Here is a 17,342-nt window from a genome sequence, read left to right on the forward strand (position 1 = left end):
CTACCACTTGAGCCACAGCGCCACTTCCGGCTTTTTTCTTTTTTCTTATGTGGTGCTGAGGAATTGAACCCAGGGCCTCATGCATGCAAGGCAAGCGCTTTACCACTGAGCCACCTTCCCAGCCCCCACTTCCAGTTTTTGAGATAAGAATCTCACAGGTACTTTTCTGCCCCTGGTCAGCTTTGAACTGTGATCCTCAGAACTTAGCCTCCTGAGTAGCTAGGATTACAGATGTGAGCAGGGGTACCTGGCTTTTTAATTCTGTATTTTAAATGCTGTGGCCTCTGTTATGGGAGACTGAAATTAGCTCTGTACTACTAAGTCTTAGGCTTATCTCCAAAAAATAAAATCCTCCCTGGGTGTGAGGGCTTCAGGCTGAATACTGCACTGCCCAAAACTTGCATAGGCAGGGCAGAGGGAGTAGAATTACAGTCTGGTAGTTAGCAAGGCTATGGCACATGGTTTGAATGTCAAGGGCATTCCTGGGCTTGCTATAAACCTCATTCTGATTCTTCCATTTTCAGACTGTTGAACTGAAGTCTATTTCTCTGCAGTCTTAAGTTATTCTAGACCATGAATAGAATGATTCCATCTTCCTACCCTTCTCAGATGAGGACCAACCAGGCAGATGGCTGGCACTGTATGTGTAATTTGCATACACACACACACTCATATACACATACACACATTCTGTTTGACTAATGTAAAGGTCCCAATAAAAACATTAGTTCTCAGAAGTGTTCCAAGGAGTTTAAAGGCTCTGGTGCCATTAAAATATTTTTTTAAGTCATCTCATAGTAGTTACAATCCTACTCCTGTTTCAGGCTCAAAAAGGGAAAGAGGGATATAGCTCAGTGGTACAGCACTTGCCTAGCATTTGCAAGGCTCTGAGTTTGATCTCTGAGGAGAAAAAGGAAATCATACTCATTTCTTCCTTCCACAGCTCTGTGAAGTTCCAAAAAGTAGGAAAAAAATCCCTTAGCTTGCCTCACTGGTAGAAATGCCTCGTTGGAACATTCCTTTGGCTACGGTAGCTAAAAACTGCATACCTCTGGCTCTAAAGCGTTCTTGCTCCAGTCTCCTGTCTCAGAACTGACTGAGAACTGTCTACAAAGATAGGAGGACTCTGTGTAAAAACCCCAGAGAAAACACCACCAAACCACATCTGGCCCCACATAGAGGTTGCATTTCCAGAGGAAAACCTCAGCGTCTGAGTTGGGAGCATCCCTTTGAGACTCCTTTTATTCTGTCTGTTCAGGGCTGAGCAGATAACCCTTACCTCTTTAGGAGTGCTAGTGCCTCCATCATATTCAAGGGAAGGTAGGGAATATATTTGCTTGTGAGACAGAGCAGTCACTAGGACACCTTAAGGTAGGTAGCCTCCTTCAAGGGTCTGCCCTAGGCAGTGGAGAAGCTCTCCTTAGAGGAAATGGAAAAGCTGAGTGGACCTTTTCTATCTGGGATTCTTGTGCTTCTGGTCATTATTCTGCATCAGCCAGCTTGTGCTTAATGGGTTGTTTTACTTGGCAGTGATCAGGCAAGGAAACCAAGGGTATTAATAATGATGATCGACATTTGAACTTCCTGGGTACGTCATGTTCTTGTACCCATGTGCTGAAGAGAATTTTTAAAAAGGATTATTTGTTACATGCGTGCAAATAAGACTAAAAATTGCCATGCACTTCAATCATTTGTTATCCTTTGTCCTAGAACAACATATTTTCCTCTTTGTGGCATTTGAATTGACTCTTCTTTCCTTTCCAGATTTTGGCGTTTGACAAGGTTTTATGTCATGAAGTGACTTTATTTATGCATGCTGCAACCCTTGCCACAAAGCCTTGGGGCTTTAAAACACAATTAGAAACACAACTGCAAAGAACTGGAAGCAATTCAGTAATTTTCCATCAATGAAACAGGTTCCTTTAGCAAAGTCCTTGTGAAGTGATCGTACACTTCGGTGGTTCAAATGCCATAAATCTTGTCTTTCTCCTTTTGCAGCAGAAAATCCCACCTCACCTACTATGGTCTGGGTTATAATCTTTGTTGCCTCCCCTCCCCATCCCTCTTTTGTCTGGAAAGAAAAAGTCAGCAGAGGCTGTGGGTGCTCAGGAAACAGAGGCCTGGCAAGAACATCCTAAGGAGGACCCCGTATGGGTTGTGATCTATGGAATTTAAATTCTGGGGTAATCTGTTGCAAAAGTCATCCTGGCATATGAAAATCTATCTGCAAGAGTGGACCAGAAAAGGAGGAGCTGGAGTCCACATTTTTGCATTAGATGGTCATCATTTCTGAGAACTAAGCTGCAAGCTCTTCTGAGAAATAAGCTGATGTCACAGGGATGAAGGACAAAACTGCCTCTGGACTCTTATCTCCTGCAACCTGCTAATTGAATCTCTTGCTTGTGTAAAATGGGCTCTGATTCGGAGTCACAGGCATCAAATGGAGAAGTTGTGCCTAGCAGCAAGTGTCCTCTTAGTGGAACTAAAGGGTCAGCTGTCTGAGTGATTAATACAGTTTTAATAAAAATCCCCAGCAAAAGCAATTTATGTATCTATCCCTGAACACTTCCAACCCCATCATTTGGTCTTAGATAGCTGGATCCAACTCACTGCACTTTTGGCATTCTGAACTTCATTACTGAAGACTAGAATATAAATTGAAGCTGATCATTTAATTCAATCCTCTAAAGCCGGTACAGTAGGCATTGCTATCTTTGACAGACCAGGCAAAATGGTTTAAACTGAACTATGCCACTTATGGGAAACAACCAGATAAAACCCCCAAGTACTCCCTTTTTGTGGGGACCAGACCCCAGAGGTGGATGACAGAATGCTGTATGAATTCTTCGTCAAAGTCTACTCCTCCTGCAGGGGAGGCAAGGTGGTTTTGGACCAGACTGGCGTGTCTAAGAGCCGTGTAAAGCCAGTAGAGTGTAGTCAGATGTACAGTTACAGCTACAACCAGTATTACCAGCAGTACCAGACTACTATGCCCAGTGGGGCTATGACCAGAACACAGGCTACAGCTACCCCCAGTACAGCTATACCCACAGCAGCATGCAGACATATGAAGAAGTTAGAGATGTTGCATTGGAAGATCCCATGCCACAACTGGACGTGACAGAGGCCAACAAAGAATTCATGGAGCAGAGCGCGGAGCTGTATGATGCACCTATGGACTGTCACTGCAGCCCTTGGACACTGTATCCTCAAGGATCCCTGCTCTGTTGTAGCTGGGACAGAGGACAAAGAAGGATGGACTGTTAGCAATTGGACACCTTTTTAAACTGTCCACTTTACTTTTAGAAATGATTTGTAAGATTTAAATAAACTATTTCCTGAGGGAAAAAAATTGAAGCTGAGAAGAGGAGGAAGAGGAGGAGGAAGAGGGGGAGGAAGAGGAAGAGGAGGAGGAAGAGGAGGAGGAAGAGGGGGAGGAAGAGGAAGAGGAGGAGGATCTCTGGCGGAGTGGGGCGGGAAAATAAATCTAGAAGTAGAGCTGTGGCCCAAGTTGTAGAGGAGTGGCCCTGAGTACAAAAAGTTCAGGGACAGTGCCCAGGCTCAAGCTCCCAAGACCAGCAGGTGTGTGTGTGTGTGTGTGTACACACACACATATATATGTATATATATGTTACATATTATCTTCATATAAAATATCTGTGTCTTACATATTATATATACTTGTTTGATTTTTTAATCAAGTGATTTATACTATACATTCTTTCCTGTGATTTTTCTCCAAACAATAATATATTCAGACCAGTGTCTACGGCTCACTCTCATAATCTTAGGTATTCAGGAGCTGAGAGCTGGAGGAGTGTAGTTTGAGGATAACCCATTCAAAAGTTTAGTGAAATACATCTAAACCAATAAAAAGCTGCCTGTCACTTCAGACTTGCAGGAGGCAACAACAACAACAAAAAATAGCTGAATGCCTGTGGCTCGTGCCTGTGATCTCAGCTACTTAGGATACTGAGATCTGAGGATCCCACCCGCAGGGCAGAAAAGTCCGTGTGAGACTCTAATCTCAAATTAACCACTCAAAAACTGGAAGTGGAGCTCTGTGCATCCACTGAGGTAGAGCATGAGCCTTTAGCAAAAAGAACTCAGAGGCAGTGCCCAGGTCCTGAGTTCAAGCCCCACAACCAACAACAACAAAAATAAGTGTGTGAATCTCATTAGAAAACTACAGTTAATCTAGGAAACCACAATGTTTTCTGATCAATATTTGCTTATCTGTTATCTCATCCCCTTATTTATGTAGACAGTGTCTGTGCAGGTGTGTTTGATGACAGTGCCAGATATTTTCATGTCCCCTCCTCAAACAATGTTAGTTAAAACACAGACTAATGATCCAGTTTACATGCATGTTTCCAAGCTGAGTTAACTTAGATCAAAAACCTGCTTCCTTAGACCCACTGAATGTACTGGACTCTGGAAATCTGGAAGCTTTTATTAATTTGCTTCATTTATTTGCATTGTCCAGAATCCATGACTGTCAAAAATGAAAAAGTGGCACTCTTTTTTTAAAAAAATTGCATGTAGAAACCTAATGGGTAAAACATTCAAGAAAAATTTTCCCTGCTCTGAGGTTGGTCTGAGTTCACAACCCACCTCTTCAGTTTCTTCCTGTCCTACTTTGGCCTTTGAGGACCGCCCCCAAGACTGCAGTCAGGAGAAACCACAAATGAAATAGTTTCAGATGAGATGTTCCTAAGGAGAGAAACCAAATTATAAGCAGTGAATTCTGTCTTCTACAGATATATGCTTCTGAATGCTTGCTGCCTTTTAAACTAAATGAAATATAGACAATTATGGTTAGTCTATAATAGCCAATGTCATCACCAACCCAAATCAATTATAAAGAAAGTTTTCTCTTTTAATGACAAGTTTCACTTGAATTAAGCCAAATAATTCATTTGCCATATGACTAGATAAGCAGCACATAAATAAGAATGATACTAAAATCAATCCAACATTCTGAATTTAGCAATCATAGAAATACAAAGCTCTTCTTTTTACCTATTAAACTCAGTATGCTTGTTTCAAAACTACTCCTACTCTACAATCTACCAAGTGTGTAAATACAAGCCATTTAAGAACTATGACAGGCCTGCATCAGTCTTGGCTTATTGGTTCTCAGATCTATACTTCAATTATTTCTCCTATTCAGCAGGGGGCATGACCCCTGAAGCCTATTTTCTAGGTTCCTTCCAGCTGGGATCTGCCCAGAAGTACTGACATCTATTGGAGGGCAGGAACAGCCAGAGTGTTTCTCTTTCTTCTCAGAGTCACTTCCTGTCCACAATGGTGTGTCCATTGGGTTTCAGTTTCCACCAGACAGCCCAGGATGGTTCTTGTTTCCACTAGCTGACCATAGCCCCTGGACTGTAATCGTGTCATCTTTTCCTTCTATCTCTCCAGACTAGAGGTAGAAGTGCCTTCCTGCTGCTATTGAGCTGCTGCTATTGCTATCTGCTCTCTGGCATGCTTTCACGTCACCTATTGGTTTTTTGGCTACTCCTTCCTCCATGTCATTAAATTTCCTCTGATCTAAATACTCAGAAGAGTTTTTCCCCCCTTGTTGAACAGTACATCAAAATCAACACCAAAAAAGAGTGGGTATTTAGTGACATCAGGCTAGGCTTTGCTGTAGCTAAGTGTACAGACTCACACAGGTTTTGCTAGAGAATACAAAGGGATTTATTGCCAGAATACATATATAATAAAAAGTGGAACGCATTTGGAACTAGAGACACCTTACTCACCATCTATTTTGCTCCCCCTTCTTTCACAGCCTGTATTGCTTTTCTTTTTCTAAATCTCTTTCAAATTCCCTAAGCAAGGAGAACCATTTCTTTTTTTCTTTTTCTTCTCTTTTCTTTTCCTTCCTTCCTTCCTTCCTTCCAGCCCTGGGGCTTATACTCAGGGCCTCAGCACTGTCCCTGAGCCTCTCTGTGCTCAAGGCTAGTGTTCTACCACTTGAGCGAGTGTGCCATTCTGGCCTTTTCTGTTTATTTGGTACTGAGGAATGGATCCCAGGGCTTCATGCATGCTAGGCAAGCATTCTACCCCTAAGCCACATTCTCAGCCAAGAAGGATCATTTCGTTGGTTATCTATACACTGTTTGGTTTAATTATCTATGGCCACCAGAGCAATGAAATTCATTTCTCCTCCAAGCTTATGGTATTGATATATATATGAATATATGTATACTCATATATGTATATGTACACATATATATGTGTACATATATATATTCTTTTCCTGAGCAAAGTTATTTCAATCTCTTTCCTTTCCTTCTTCTTTGTGTTTGAACTCTGGGTGTCAAACTTGCTAGGTAGTTGCTTTACCTTTTTTGTTTTAGTAATGATTCCAATAGGGTCTTGCTTTAAATCTTCCTACTTATGGCTTCTGTTGTAGCTGGGACCACAAACATGTGCCATTATGTTAGTTTAGATAGGAGTGGTTGAATCTCACGCCACAATCCTCCTGATCTGTGCCTCTCAAATTAGTCAGATTTACAGGCATGAACCACCTAGTCCAACTTATTTTTAGTTTTCTGAGAAACCTTCATACTGTAAAAGTGTTCCCCTCTCAGATCCTCGGATAGCATTTTAACAATCATCTTTTTTGCTTTCATAGAAAAAGGGTCAAGAGAATTCTTTAGGGTTTTTTTTTCCTTCCTTCCTTCCTTCCTTCCTTCCTTCCTTCCTTCCTTCCTTCCTTCCTACCTTCCTTCCTTCCGTTTTCTTTCTCTTTCCTTTTTTTCTTCTTTCATTCTTGAATCTCTTCTATTTGTTTACAGGAACTCACTTTGTAGTACAGGCTAGCCACAAACACCCAAACCTCTTGCTCCTAGCTTCCGTTAAGTCACCCTGTGCTACTTTACTTGCTTCTGTAACCCACTCTTCATTTAGTAATTTCTGATTCCTGTTTCTCCCACCCTGATATGGTCAAATCAGGGTTTTGTTTTTGTTTGTTGGTCATGGGGCTTGAACTCTAGGCCTGAGTGCTGTCCCTCAGCTCTTCAGCTCAAGGCTAGCACTCTACCACTAGAGTCACAGAACCACTTCTGGTTTTTTGGGTGTTTTATTGGAGATAAGAGTCTCAGGAACTTTCCTGACTGGGCTGGCTTTGAACCCAGATCCTCAGATCTCAGCCTCGTGATTAGCTAGGATTACAGACATGAGCCACTGGCACCCGGCTCAAATTAGGTTTTGAGTTCTGATTCTGTCTATTATTTTGCTTTGTGACCTTGAATCTTAGGCTTCACCTAAGAGTTCTGGCACAAAGTCAGTATTTTTTTTTTGGGGGGGGGGTCCGGTTGTGGGATCTGAACTCTAGGCCTGGGCGCTGTCCCTCAATTCTTCAGCTCAAGGCTAGCGCTCTACCACTTGAGCCACAGCACCACTTCCGGCTTTTTTCTTATGTGGTGCTGAGGAATTGAACCCAGGGCCTCTTGCATGCAAGGCAAGCGCTCTACCACTGAGCCACCTTCCCAGCCCCGACAAAGTCAGTATTTCATTTATTGTTTTTCCTTCTTTAAGTAACTCACAACTTTTGTAGGCTTCATGTTTTTCAGCTATCTAGATCACTAAATGTTAACACATCTTATGAAATCAATGCTATACACTGATCTAATCATTGTTTCTTAAGTCCTTACTATGGATGAGGCATTGTTTTAATGTTATGTTCTGTCAGCCTCTTAAAATTGACTAAAAATAATTCTTGCTTTCACTGAATCTCTACCCTATATACCCTGGAAAAGACCAGTGTTTACTCTAGCATGGCTATATGTAATACAACACAAGGCATATCAAGCACTGTAAGGAAAAAGCAATTTAATATGAATGGTAAGCTGCTTTAAGAAAACTCAACTATACAAGATTTTCTTTTATGTCCTGGGTCATTGTTGGAACTTGAGCTCAGAGCCTCACATTCTTGCTTGACTTTCTTGCTCATGGCTTGGGCTCTACCACTTGACCAGGCTTCCAGCCTGGATTTTTTGCTCATTATTTTAGAGATGGGAATCTTGTGGGCTTTTTTGCTTGTGCTGGCTTTGAACTCTAAACCTCCATATCTTAGAGTCCTGACTAGCCAGGATTACAGATGAGAGCCTCTACAATCTGGCTCCAAGATTTTTAAAGAAGAAAGGCATATTTGAAACCTTAAAGGTTATAGACAACTTATAGGCAAATAAGGTACATATTTCTGGTAATAGATTGTTAAATAAGTTGTGAGCAGCTTAGAGAAAGGAAGTGGTGACCACCAGAGCCAAGTGTGAATTTACTAGGAACAAGTCATGTCAAAGTAACCAATTTCTTTGGTAGATTAAGGAACTGGGGTTGAGTGGGTATGGGGAACATAATGGGTATTTGCTAAAAGAATTTTGTTTTTAAAAAAATATGTAGCGTGTAGCTAAACAACTCCATCTACATTTTAAATTTTATTATTGTAATAAACCTATCAAAACATATTGTCTGTGTGAGGTCCTGGGATCAATATCAAGCTTGAACTCAGGAACTCAGACACAGATATACACAGACACACAGACATACAGATACACACACCAAAACAAAACAAAATTCAAGCCTTCTAAGTTGACCCTGAAGGTTGCCAGTCACTGGGCTCCAACTCTATTCCTAGGCAGGATTTTATTAACACTGAAAGGAAGTTCTTCACCTTTTCAACTGGCTCCAATGAGAACAGAAGATGGTTTTCCCTTTCTAGTCCTTAACAAAGCCATAAAGATTTCAGAAAGGATAGGAGTGTAAAGGCTGAGGGTACAGCTCAATAAAGCACTGAACTAGCATGCCTGAGGCACTAGAATCACCCCAGCAGAGCAAAAATAAACACACAAAAATAAATGAGGGGGAGCCGGGCGCTGGTGGCTCACGCCTGTAATCCTAGCTACTCAGGAGGCTGAGATCTGAGGATCGCGGTTCAAAGCCAGCCCGGGCAGGAGAGACCGTGAGACTCCTATCTCCAATAAACCACCAGAAAACTGGAAGTGGCACTGTAGCTCAAGTGGTAGAGCGCTCGCCTTGAGCTGAAGAGCTGAGGGACAGCACCCAGGCCCAGAGTTCAAGCCCCACGGCCGAGGGGGGGGGGAGAATTGGGTGGGGGAGTGGGGGGGACGATGGGAAGGGATGGCTATAATGCTTGATGGGAAATGTACACAATAAAAGAATAAAATTAAAAACCTAATTGACAAGGTCTACTCACCTGTAGCCTATAGCCCACTGCAGACATTATTTAAATAACCATTTTTAAGTACATTATCACCTATTTCCAATGATTCCTGTTTGTCTAAACACATTTTTTTAGCTGTAAAATGTTGAGACCTGCCTTTCATAATCTTGTTTTTCACTAATCTCTAATGTGAGTTCTCAGCTTTATGGCCTTCCCCACTCAGGCATCATAAAAAGTCTTTTCTTTGTCTCTTCTATGCCAGTCACAGGTCCATTCTCAGTCAATACTTTGCTACCACTCAAATTGTTTTATTCAGGCTTTGACATTTCAAAGGCCAGAATTTCATTTTAGAAAAGATTTTGTTGAGCATGATATGACATGCAGTTTCTCAAGAAGTCAAATTCAAAGCCTGTTCCTGCTAATGATTCTTAGTACTCTTGAACCCAATGCTGGTGGTTTTCATAGCTCAACATTATAAAGACCAGTGACATTGCTTTCTTGATCTTTTCTTCATGACCACAATAGGCTTGTTGTAAGTCTAAACATCATGTCCATGTTCAAAAGAGGCAGAAATGGAAGGGAAGTCTGTGTTTTCCTTGTGCTTGCAATACATTTCCAAGAACTCTACCACATAACTGCTCATGAAGTTGAAATGACAATCTATATATTAGGAGGAAAAATAACAATACAAATTATTACTATTAAAAACATAAAAAGAATGCCTACAACTTAAGCTGAATGACTAAATAGAAAAATGGTAGCTTGGCATTGGTGGCTCATGCCTGCAGTCCTAGCTACTCAGGAAATTGAGATATTAGGATCGTGGTTTGAAGGCAGCCCAGGCAGGAAACTCTAAGACTTTTGTCTTAAATTAACCAGCAAAAAGCCATAAGTCGAGATGTGGCTCAATATTTTGGTACAGTGCTAGCCTTGAGAAAAAAAAGCACAGGGACAGTGCCCAGGCCCAGGACTGGTGGCAATGATAACTAAAGAAGAAAGAAGGAAGAAGAAGAGGAAGATGAAAGAAGAAAGAATGAAAGGAAGAAGAAAGAAAATAATAAAGAGTAAACATCTTTAGTGAATAAACTTAGGTAAAGAAAATAAATCCAATGACATTAGTAATTAAAATGCAAATTAAGATTACAACTACCTATTTTCATTCAATTAGTAAGAAGTAAGAATTCCCAAAATATTGTCTTGATGAGAGTTCCACTCTACTAGTAGGGTGGAGTGGAATTGTATAACTACTTAGGAACATAATCTGGGATAGCTTGAGAAGTTGAATGTAAGCATACCCAATGATACAGCAGTGCTACAGTCAATAATTCTATATACAACACATGCTTACAAATGATTATTATTGTTTACAAATCATTATTACTGTTATTATTTGAACTCAGGGCCTGAATACTGAACCTTTTTTTTTCTCACTCAAGTCTGGTGCTCTATCACTTGAGCCGCAGTTCCACTTATGGCTTTTTAGTGGTTAATTGGAGATAAAGTCTCATGGGCTTTGCTGCCTGGTCTGCTTTATAACTGGGATCCTAAGATCTCTGCCTCCTGAGTTGCTAGGATTACAGGTGTGAGTCACCAAAGCCCAGGAATCACATTATTTATTTTTTTAAATAGAAATAACCTAGATAGGGATGGGGGAGGAGGCTGGGAAGGGATGTGAAGGGTAAACAAAGGAGGAGGCTGCAATGCTGGATAAGAAATGTACACATTATCCTGCCCATGTAATTGTAACCCCTCTGTACAGTATGTTCACAAAAAAATAAAATAAAGAAATAACCTAGATTATCTTGCTAGAGAAATAAATTCCTATCATTTATTATATTAATGTGATATATTCATATTAATGTAACAGCCCTACAACTGCAGCAACCACACTGAATTTAAGATATATGAAGCCAGTTAAAATGATGCATAGTTATAATCCCACCACTGGATCTCCAATTCCAGGCCAGCCTGGACTACACAGTGAGTTCAAAACTAGCCTGGTCCATATAGTGACATCTTATCTCAAACTAATTTAGACAATATAACAAAAAGTAAAGAAATATAATTGAGTGAAAAAACCCTCAAAGGCTGAGGGTATTTGCTATAATATTTTTAAAAGCTAACAAACAAGTGAACTAAACAATATATACACAGTTTTAGAGATACATTAATATATGGTTAAACCATAGGGGGGTGGGGAAACAAAGCAAGGAAAAGAAAAACAAAATTCAGGATAGTAATTACCTTTCCTGAATCAGGTAATAAGAGAGGAAGAGAACACAGGTGGATTCAATGATACCGTAATGATCTAGGTTTTCTTGAGTAGTTGATTCATTGTTGCTTATTTTATTATTATGCTTCCTAACTTATGTATTATATATTTATCTACTAAATATTAAATTATAAAAATTTAGTAAAGTTTAAAAAGGAACAGTTTTGATCATAAATGTAAATTTTCTCTTAGGGTACGTGATTGGGGAAACCAGTCATTATTTACATTTTTAACTATTCTAGTTTTACAATAGTAAAAACTATATGTGCTTCAGTCTATTTAGGGAGAAAGAACTTGCACAAATGGAAACACAAATATCCTCAGAGAATTGATTCTTAGCAGAATCACTTTATGAAATGCATTAGTGGAGACAGGAAACAATGTTGAAATGGAGAAAGGGAGACTTACTAATAATTTATTAAAGAGCAGGGTAAGTAGAGCAGTAAGGCAGAATGGAGACTATGGAGGCCTTTAAAGAGAGAGCAGAAATGGAGGGTATGGATAGTAGACTCCTTTCACCAAGGTACTAAGAACAAATTAGTTTTTCTGTTTTCTGTCATTTTTTTTTTCTTGGTGGTTCTTGGGCCGGTTTGGAGTTTATTTGCTAAAGTTCCTTGGTGCTAGTTTACAAGGCAAAACCAACCAAACAACACAATTGGAATAATAATTATAATTTTTTTAAAAACACGGTCAACAACTTTCAGTCATTTCTTTATATGTTGTATTTTGACAAATCATTTCTTAAACAAATACAAAATAATCTAAAAGGAGAAAAAGCTATACATGGACTTTTTACACCGCTGATAAACAGACAGTACTGATCCAGGAGCGTTTCTGTCCAGGAATCCTTAGGAGACCCTGGCGAAGCACGGGCCTGCTGGGGCTCTGGCGCCAGCTGTACTGCTGGCCCTTGGGCCCACACGGCCTGCTTCTGTGCTCAGTTCTCCAGCGGGGAGTTCTTCATCACTGTCCCCTTCACAAGCCCCCCAAAATGCCTGAAGCCTCTCCAAATGGGATCTGTGGGAGGAAACCCGCCCCTCCGCAGAGATGCTTTCCAGAGATGCTCATCTACCTCACGAGGTCAGAGGAGCCAGAGCCTGGCCATGGCTCCGCTGCCTGACTGAAGGCACAGCGCCTGCCACCCCGGCCTGGGCATGCCACCTGCTCTACCTGGCCGCACCTGCCTCACCAGGCTGAGCGCTGCAGCTGCCCTGAGAGTCTCGGAGAGAAGGTGGGAGAATGCCGAGCTTCATAGCTCCCTTCGCACCACTGGGCCTGAGCTGGGCCGGCAGAGCTGCTGCTCATCCATTCCTGAGTTTCTCTGTTCTTTAGGTAGCTGGGCTCCTTAAAGCCTTTGATTTTGTTTGATGCTGGCATTACTGAGAGGAAAACTCTAAGCCCAAGGATGCTCTTGGTGAAGCATTTAAGGGAGGCTCTGAGGTCTAAGGCTCTTTCCAGGAACAGGCCTATTCTGGCCCCATGAGGTGTTAATGGTTTCCTACTCATCAATGTTTCATTTTTAGTATTTTCAATGCAACTTCAAAATTATTTATGCTAATGATTGCCCCAAATCCAATAATGACAATAAACCAAAATACCCACTCCAAGCAAATCCTCTACTCCAAATATTTCATAGTCTTTTACATTCCTCAAATGAGAGCTGATTACTTGCTTAAAATCTGCACACAGTACAGATCCCATAACGGGAAATGGCTTGAAGCATCCTAATGGACTTGGGTTTCTTAATCTATTTTTAAAGCTATTATCAGTAACTCTTCCCGAGGATGAGGTGGAGGGCTGTTTAATATATCAATGGTTTATTTTCTTCTCGCCTGAGAATATGTCAGTTGGTGTGGCAGAGTTGCAGAAAGAACAATGCAAGTGTCACCACCCTATGGCATCTTTCCAGAGCTCCCAGTCTTTGCTCTGTGTGCCTACTATACACCAACACATATTCTGCTACAATGCTGCATTCATTTTTATGCTAGGCTTCTGAACTGGGCTGAAGGCTCCTTGAAGACCTTTTGCCTGTTTTCGCCTCTGCACAGCTGTGTCCTGGGTGTGGAATATGTTACAGGCACAATAAATGGGAAATTCTAATACACTGTTGGTGGGAGTGTAAATGAGTACAACCATTATCAAGATATAATGACGGTCCTCCAAATGCTAGAAATACTACTACCATACAATCTAGCAATCTAAGTACTGGGTCTGTATCTAAAGGAAATACAATGAATAAATCCAATAGACACTTGTATTCCTATGTTTCCTGCAGCACTAGTTACAGTGGCTAAGACATGAAGACAATCCCGTTATCCATCAGCAGATAAGTCGATGGAGGAAAGGTATATATACAAAACAGAATACTATTCAGCCATCAAAGAACACTATCCAGCCATGAAAGACAACATGGATGAACCCACTGAATATTATCCTGAGTGAAATAAGGCAGGCACAGAAAGACAAAGACTTTGTGATCTCATTTCTATATGGAATCTAATGGAGCTGATCTCATAGAAGAATGGTAGAATGGTATTTACCAGAGGCTTGGGTGGTTGCAGGGAAGACAGACAGGGAAGTATGGATTAAATATATGATTATAATTAAATAGGAGGGGGGAAAAGCCCAGAAGAAGAAAATTTACAGAGATAAAATAGATGAGCTATTGCCAAAGGTCTTGTGTACAGTACAATTGGGAATGAAAATTAAGGAATGGTTAAGGACTTTCTTGGGTGATGAAAATGTCCTACAATTGTAAAGAAGTTTACACAAGTTGTTGCATATATTAAAAACTATTGAGCTATATAATTTAAATGGGTGTGTGAATTACGCCTTTTTGTATGTTTGCTGATCTTGGGGCTTGAACTCAAGGCCTGAGCATTGTCCTTTAACTTTTTCCCTCAAGGCTGGTCCTCTCCCACTTGAGCCATAATTCTACTTCCATCTTTTTGGTGGTTAATTGGAAATAACAGTCTCATGGACTTTCTTTCCTGGATTCTCAGATCTCAGCCTCCCAAGTAGCTAGGATTACAGACTTGAGGCACTGGCTCTCAGACGAACTGTCTTTTAATAAAGCTGTTAAAAGAGCTGGGAATATGGCTTTAGTGGTAGACTGTTTGCCTACCATGCTTAAAGCCCTGGGTTCAATTCCTCATTACTACATAAATAGAAAAAGCCAGAAGTGGTGCTGTGGCTCAAGTGGTAGAGTGTTAGCCTTGAGCAAAAAGTAGCTCAGAGACAGTGCTCAGGCCCTGAGTCCAAGCCCCAAGACTGGCAAAAAAATAAATAAACAAAGCTGTTAAAAATAAGCACAGAATTAGTGATTAAGTATCAAATGAAATCAAGATTTTCCCTTTTTTGGACATAGGATCTTATTATGTAACTGAGGTTAGATTGGAACGTGGGATCTACCTGCTTCAGGCTCTGAGTGCTAGAATTTGATAAGATTTTTGAATACTTTTAAAAAGCACTTCAAAAATAAATGTTTATTTCAAAAACTATTTAAATAAAACAAAAGACCGGACTGTACCTGAAATACAGTAGGTACTCAGTAACTTTTTTGTATGAGTATCACAATATAACTCTGGAAGTAAAGAAAGCCACAGAATAAACAGTAGCCATTCTTTTTCTTTCTCTCATCCATAGGGGAACTCTCACTTGTTCATTGCTTAGAACTCTACCACCTAAGCCACACCTTCAACCACCCCCCCCCCAACAGTGGTCTCTCTTTAGGTGCAGTTGCTTCAAGTGTTCAGAAGCTGTTCAAACAAAAGGTGAAATCCTCAAATCACTGTCCATGCTTCAAATACTTACTGATGGTAAAAAAAAATAATTGGAGAGATTGTCTCACCAAGTTTTATGTTATCTTTCCACTGGTTTTAGGGAAGCCTTGCAGAAAAAGTCTGAAAAGTTGTGGGTACATTTTGTGATTTTTGTTTTGCATCTTTGTATAAGAAGGTGAGCTATGAGTAAAGGGGAAAGACATCACGTGTTGACATCTGTAGAAGTTTAACTCTTTTTTTTTTTTGGGTCCGGTCGTGGGGCCTGAACTCTGGGCCTGGGCGCTGTCCCTCAGCTCTTCAGCTCAAGGCTAGCTAGCGCTCTACCACTTGAGCCACAGCGCCACTTCCGGCGTTTTTCTTATGTGGTGCTGAGGAATCGAGCCCAGGGCCTCGAGCATGCAAGGCAAGTGCTATACCACTGAGCCACCTTCCCAGCCCCAAGTTTAACTCTTTTTAAAAGTAACTTTCATATTATCTTTTCTGGGCTTCACCACTTCCCCTTGAGCAGAACAGAGCAGGAATGATCAACATCCTCTTTTTACAGATTAGGAAACTGAAATGACTAAATCTTATCTAAATCCCGATCTACTCTTCTGGGAACAAGGCAAGGAGATGCTATTATCAAAGAAAAATTGTTCTGACATAATGAAGTCTATTTTTTTCCTACCTTTTTTCTTTGTGTGGTACTGGGAAGCGAATATGGGGGGGGTCTTCAGCAAGCTAGGAATAGCTTTTAACAATGAGACACAATCTTCCATCTCTCAGAATGGCGTCATTATACAAAGCTACCACAAGCAGTTATGAGTAGGAGTCATGAATTGAAATAGGAGAAAGAAACTAAGCTCAACTCACAAAACAGTAAATACATCTGGGGATTTGTAGCCAAGGGAAAAACGAGTGAAAGGAGTCAATAGATGGAAAATTACCAAGAGGAAATTACTAGGAGGGTAGGGGGATTCTGGCTAAAGGCTGGCTAGATTTATTTACACACTAAAGGTGCGAGGATGAGAAATCTGTTGATATTAACAGATCAGATTATCAAGGTCAGATGACTTGGCAGGATTCTGGCTAAGCCTGACTTCAGCTGGGGCAGACTGCCCCAAATAGAGGCCAAATACAAAAGAGGGACGAGAAGCGCCTAACTTAATAGTTTGGGTCATGAGAAGAGCTGTCACTCGGCCCAGTCAGACCTCCTTATTACTCATCCCCGAACAAGAAGAGTGAGGAGGTGGGCAGCACGGCTCTGGGATTGTGGGTAGGGAGGCTTGCTCCCCTTTAAACGCAGCGTTGCCCAGCAGCAGGGGTTAAGTAGGCCGAGTTCGACGACCACCAGAGGAACGTGCGTCGGAGCAAAAGCTCCCCACCACGCACCACGCTCCGCCCCTCCAGCGGCACCCAACCTCGGGGCGGGCTCTGCAGGTCGGAGGGGCGGGGCCGTCGGTCCTGATTGGGGGGGTGCATCGGCCCTGATTGGCGGTCGGTCCCGGCCAGGGGTTTCCCCGGCTCCGCCCCCCGCCGCCGCGGCCGTCGCCGCCGCCGCTCCGCAGCCCGCGAGGCCGAGCTCTGGCGGATCCCGAGCTGCCCGGCGGGAGGGGCCCGCGCTGCGTTCCTCCCTCTACCGGTCCTCATCTTTAAAGCACGAGTCCACACGCTCCGCCTGTTGGACAGGGTGCTGAGCACCGGAGAGGGAGCAGCTGTAGCAGGCCAGGGCCGACCCGGGAGGGCCTGAGGCGACAGGGCTGCCGCGGCTGGCACGCCGGCGCCTCAGCCCCGCTCGAGTGCGTGCGGGAGCTGTGAGGGGAGGGGTCCCGGGAGCCATTGTTGGTGGTCAGAGCGCCTCCTGGCCCCAAGTCCGCCCTCTCGGACCGAGAGGAGCAGTCGCCCGCCCCTGGACCCGGGCTTGAGACTCGGGTACCTCCAGCCGCCTGCCCGCCGCGCCGTCCGCCGCCCGCAGCCCAGGTGGAGACCATGTTTGACAAGACGCGGCTGCCGTACGTGGCCCTCGATGTGCTCTGCGTGTTGCTGGGTACGTAGGCGCCGCGGGCCCGAGGGGCGTGCGTGCGCGCGGGCCTGGGTGGGCGGGGTGGGAGGG

At 42.4% G+C, this 17,342-nt stretch overlaps 1 protein-coding gene and 1 pseudogene across 2 annotated transcripts in view; both read left to right on the forward strand.

Annotated features, from left to right (window-relative positions):
- Window positions 1-3,233, forward strand: part of LOC105987291 — a 15,396-nt pseudogene extending 12,163 nt beyond the window's left edge.
- A 13,606-nt stretch (window positions 3,234-16,839) lies between these two features.
- Ppap2a (phosphatidic acid phosphatase type 2A) overlaps window positions 16,840-17,342 on the forward strand; it is a 96,895-nt gene continuing 96,392 nt past the window's right edge. Inside the window, exon 1 of one of the 2 annotated variants that reach the window (XM_013018578.1) lies at window positions 16,840-17,276. In XM_013018578.1, coding sequence (XP_012874032.1) covers window positions 17,219-17,276 — 58 coding nt within the window. In that variant the 5' untranslated portion in view covers window positions 16,840-17,218. The remainder of the gene's footprint in view (window positions 17,277-17,342) is intronic. The other variant, XM_013018579.1, reaches the window with a different exon arrangement.

This window comes from Dipodomys ordii, unplaced genomic scaffold (assembly GCF_000151885.1).
Source record: "Dipodomys ordii isolate 6190 unplaced genomic scaffold, Dord_2.0 Scaffold41, whole genome shotgun sequence".
NCBI classification, from domain to species: domain Eukaryota; kingdom Metazoa; phylum Chordata; class Mammalia; order Rodentia; family Heteromyidae; genus Dipodomys; species Dipodomys ordii.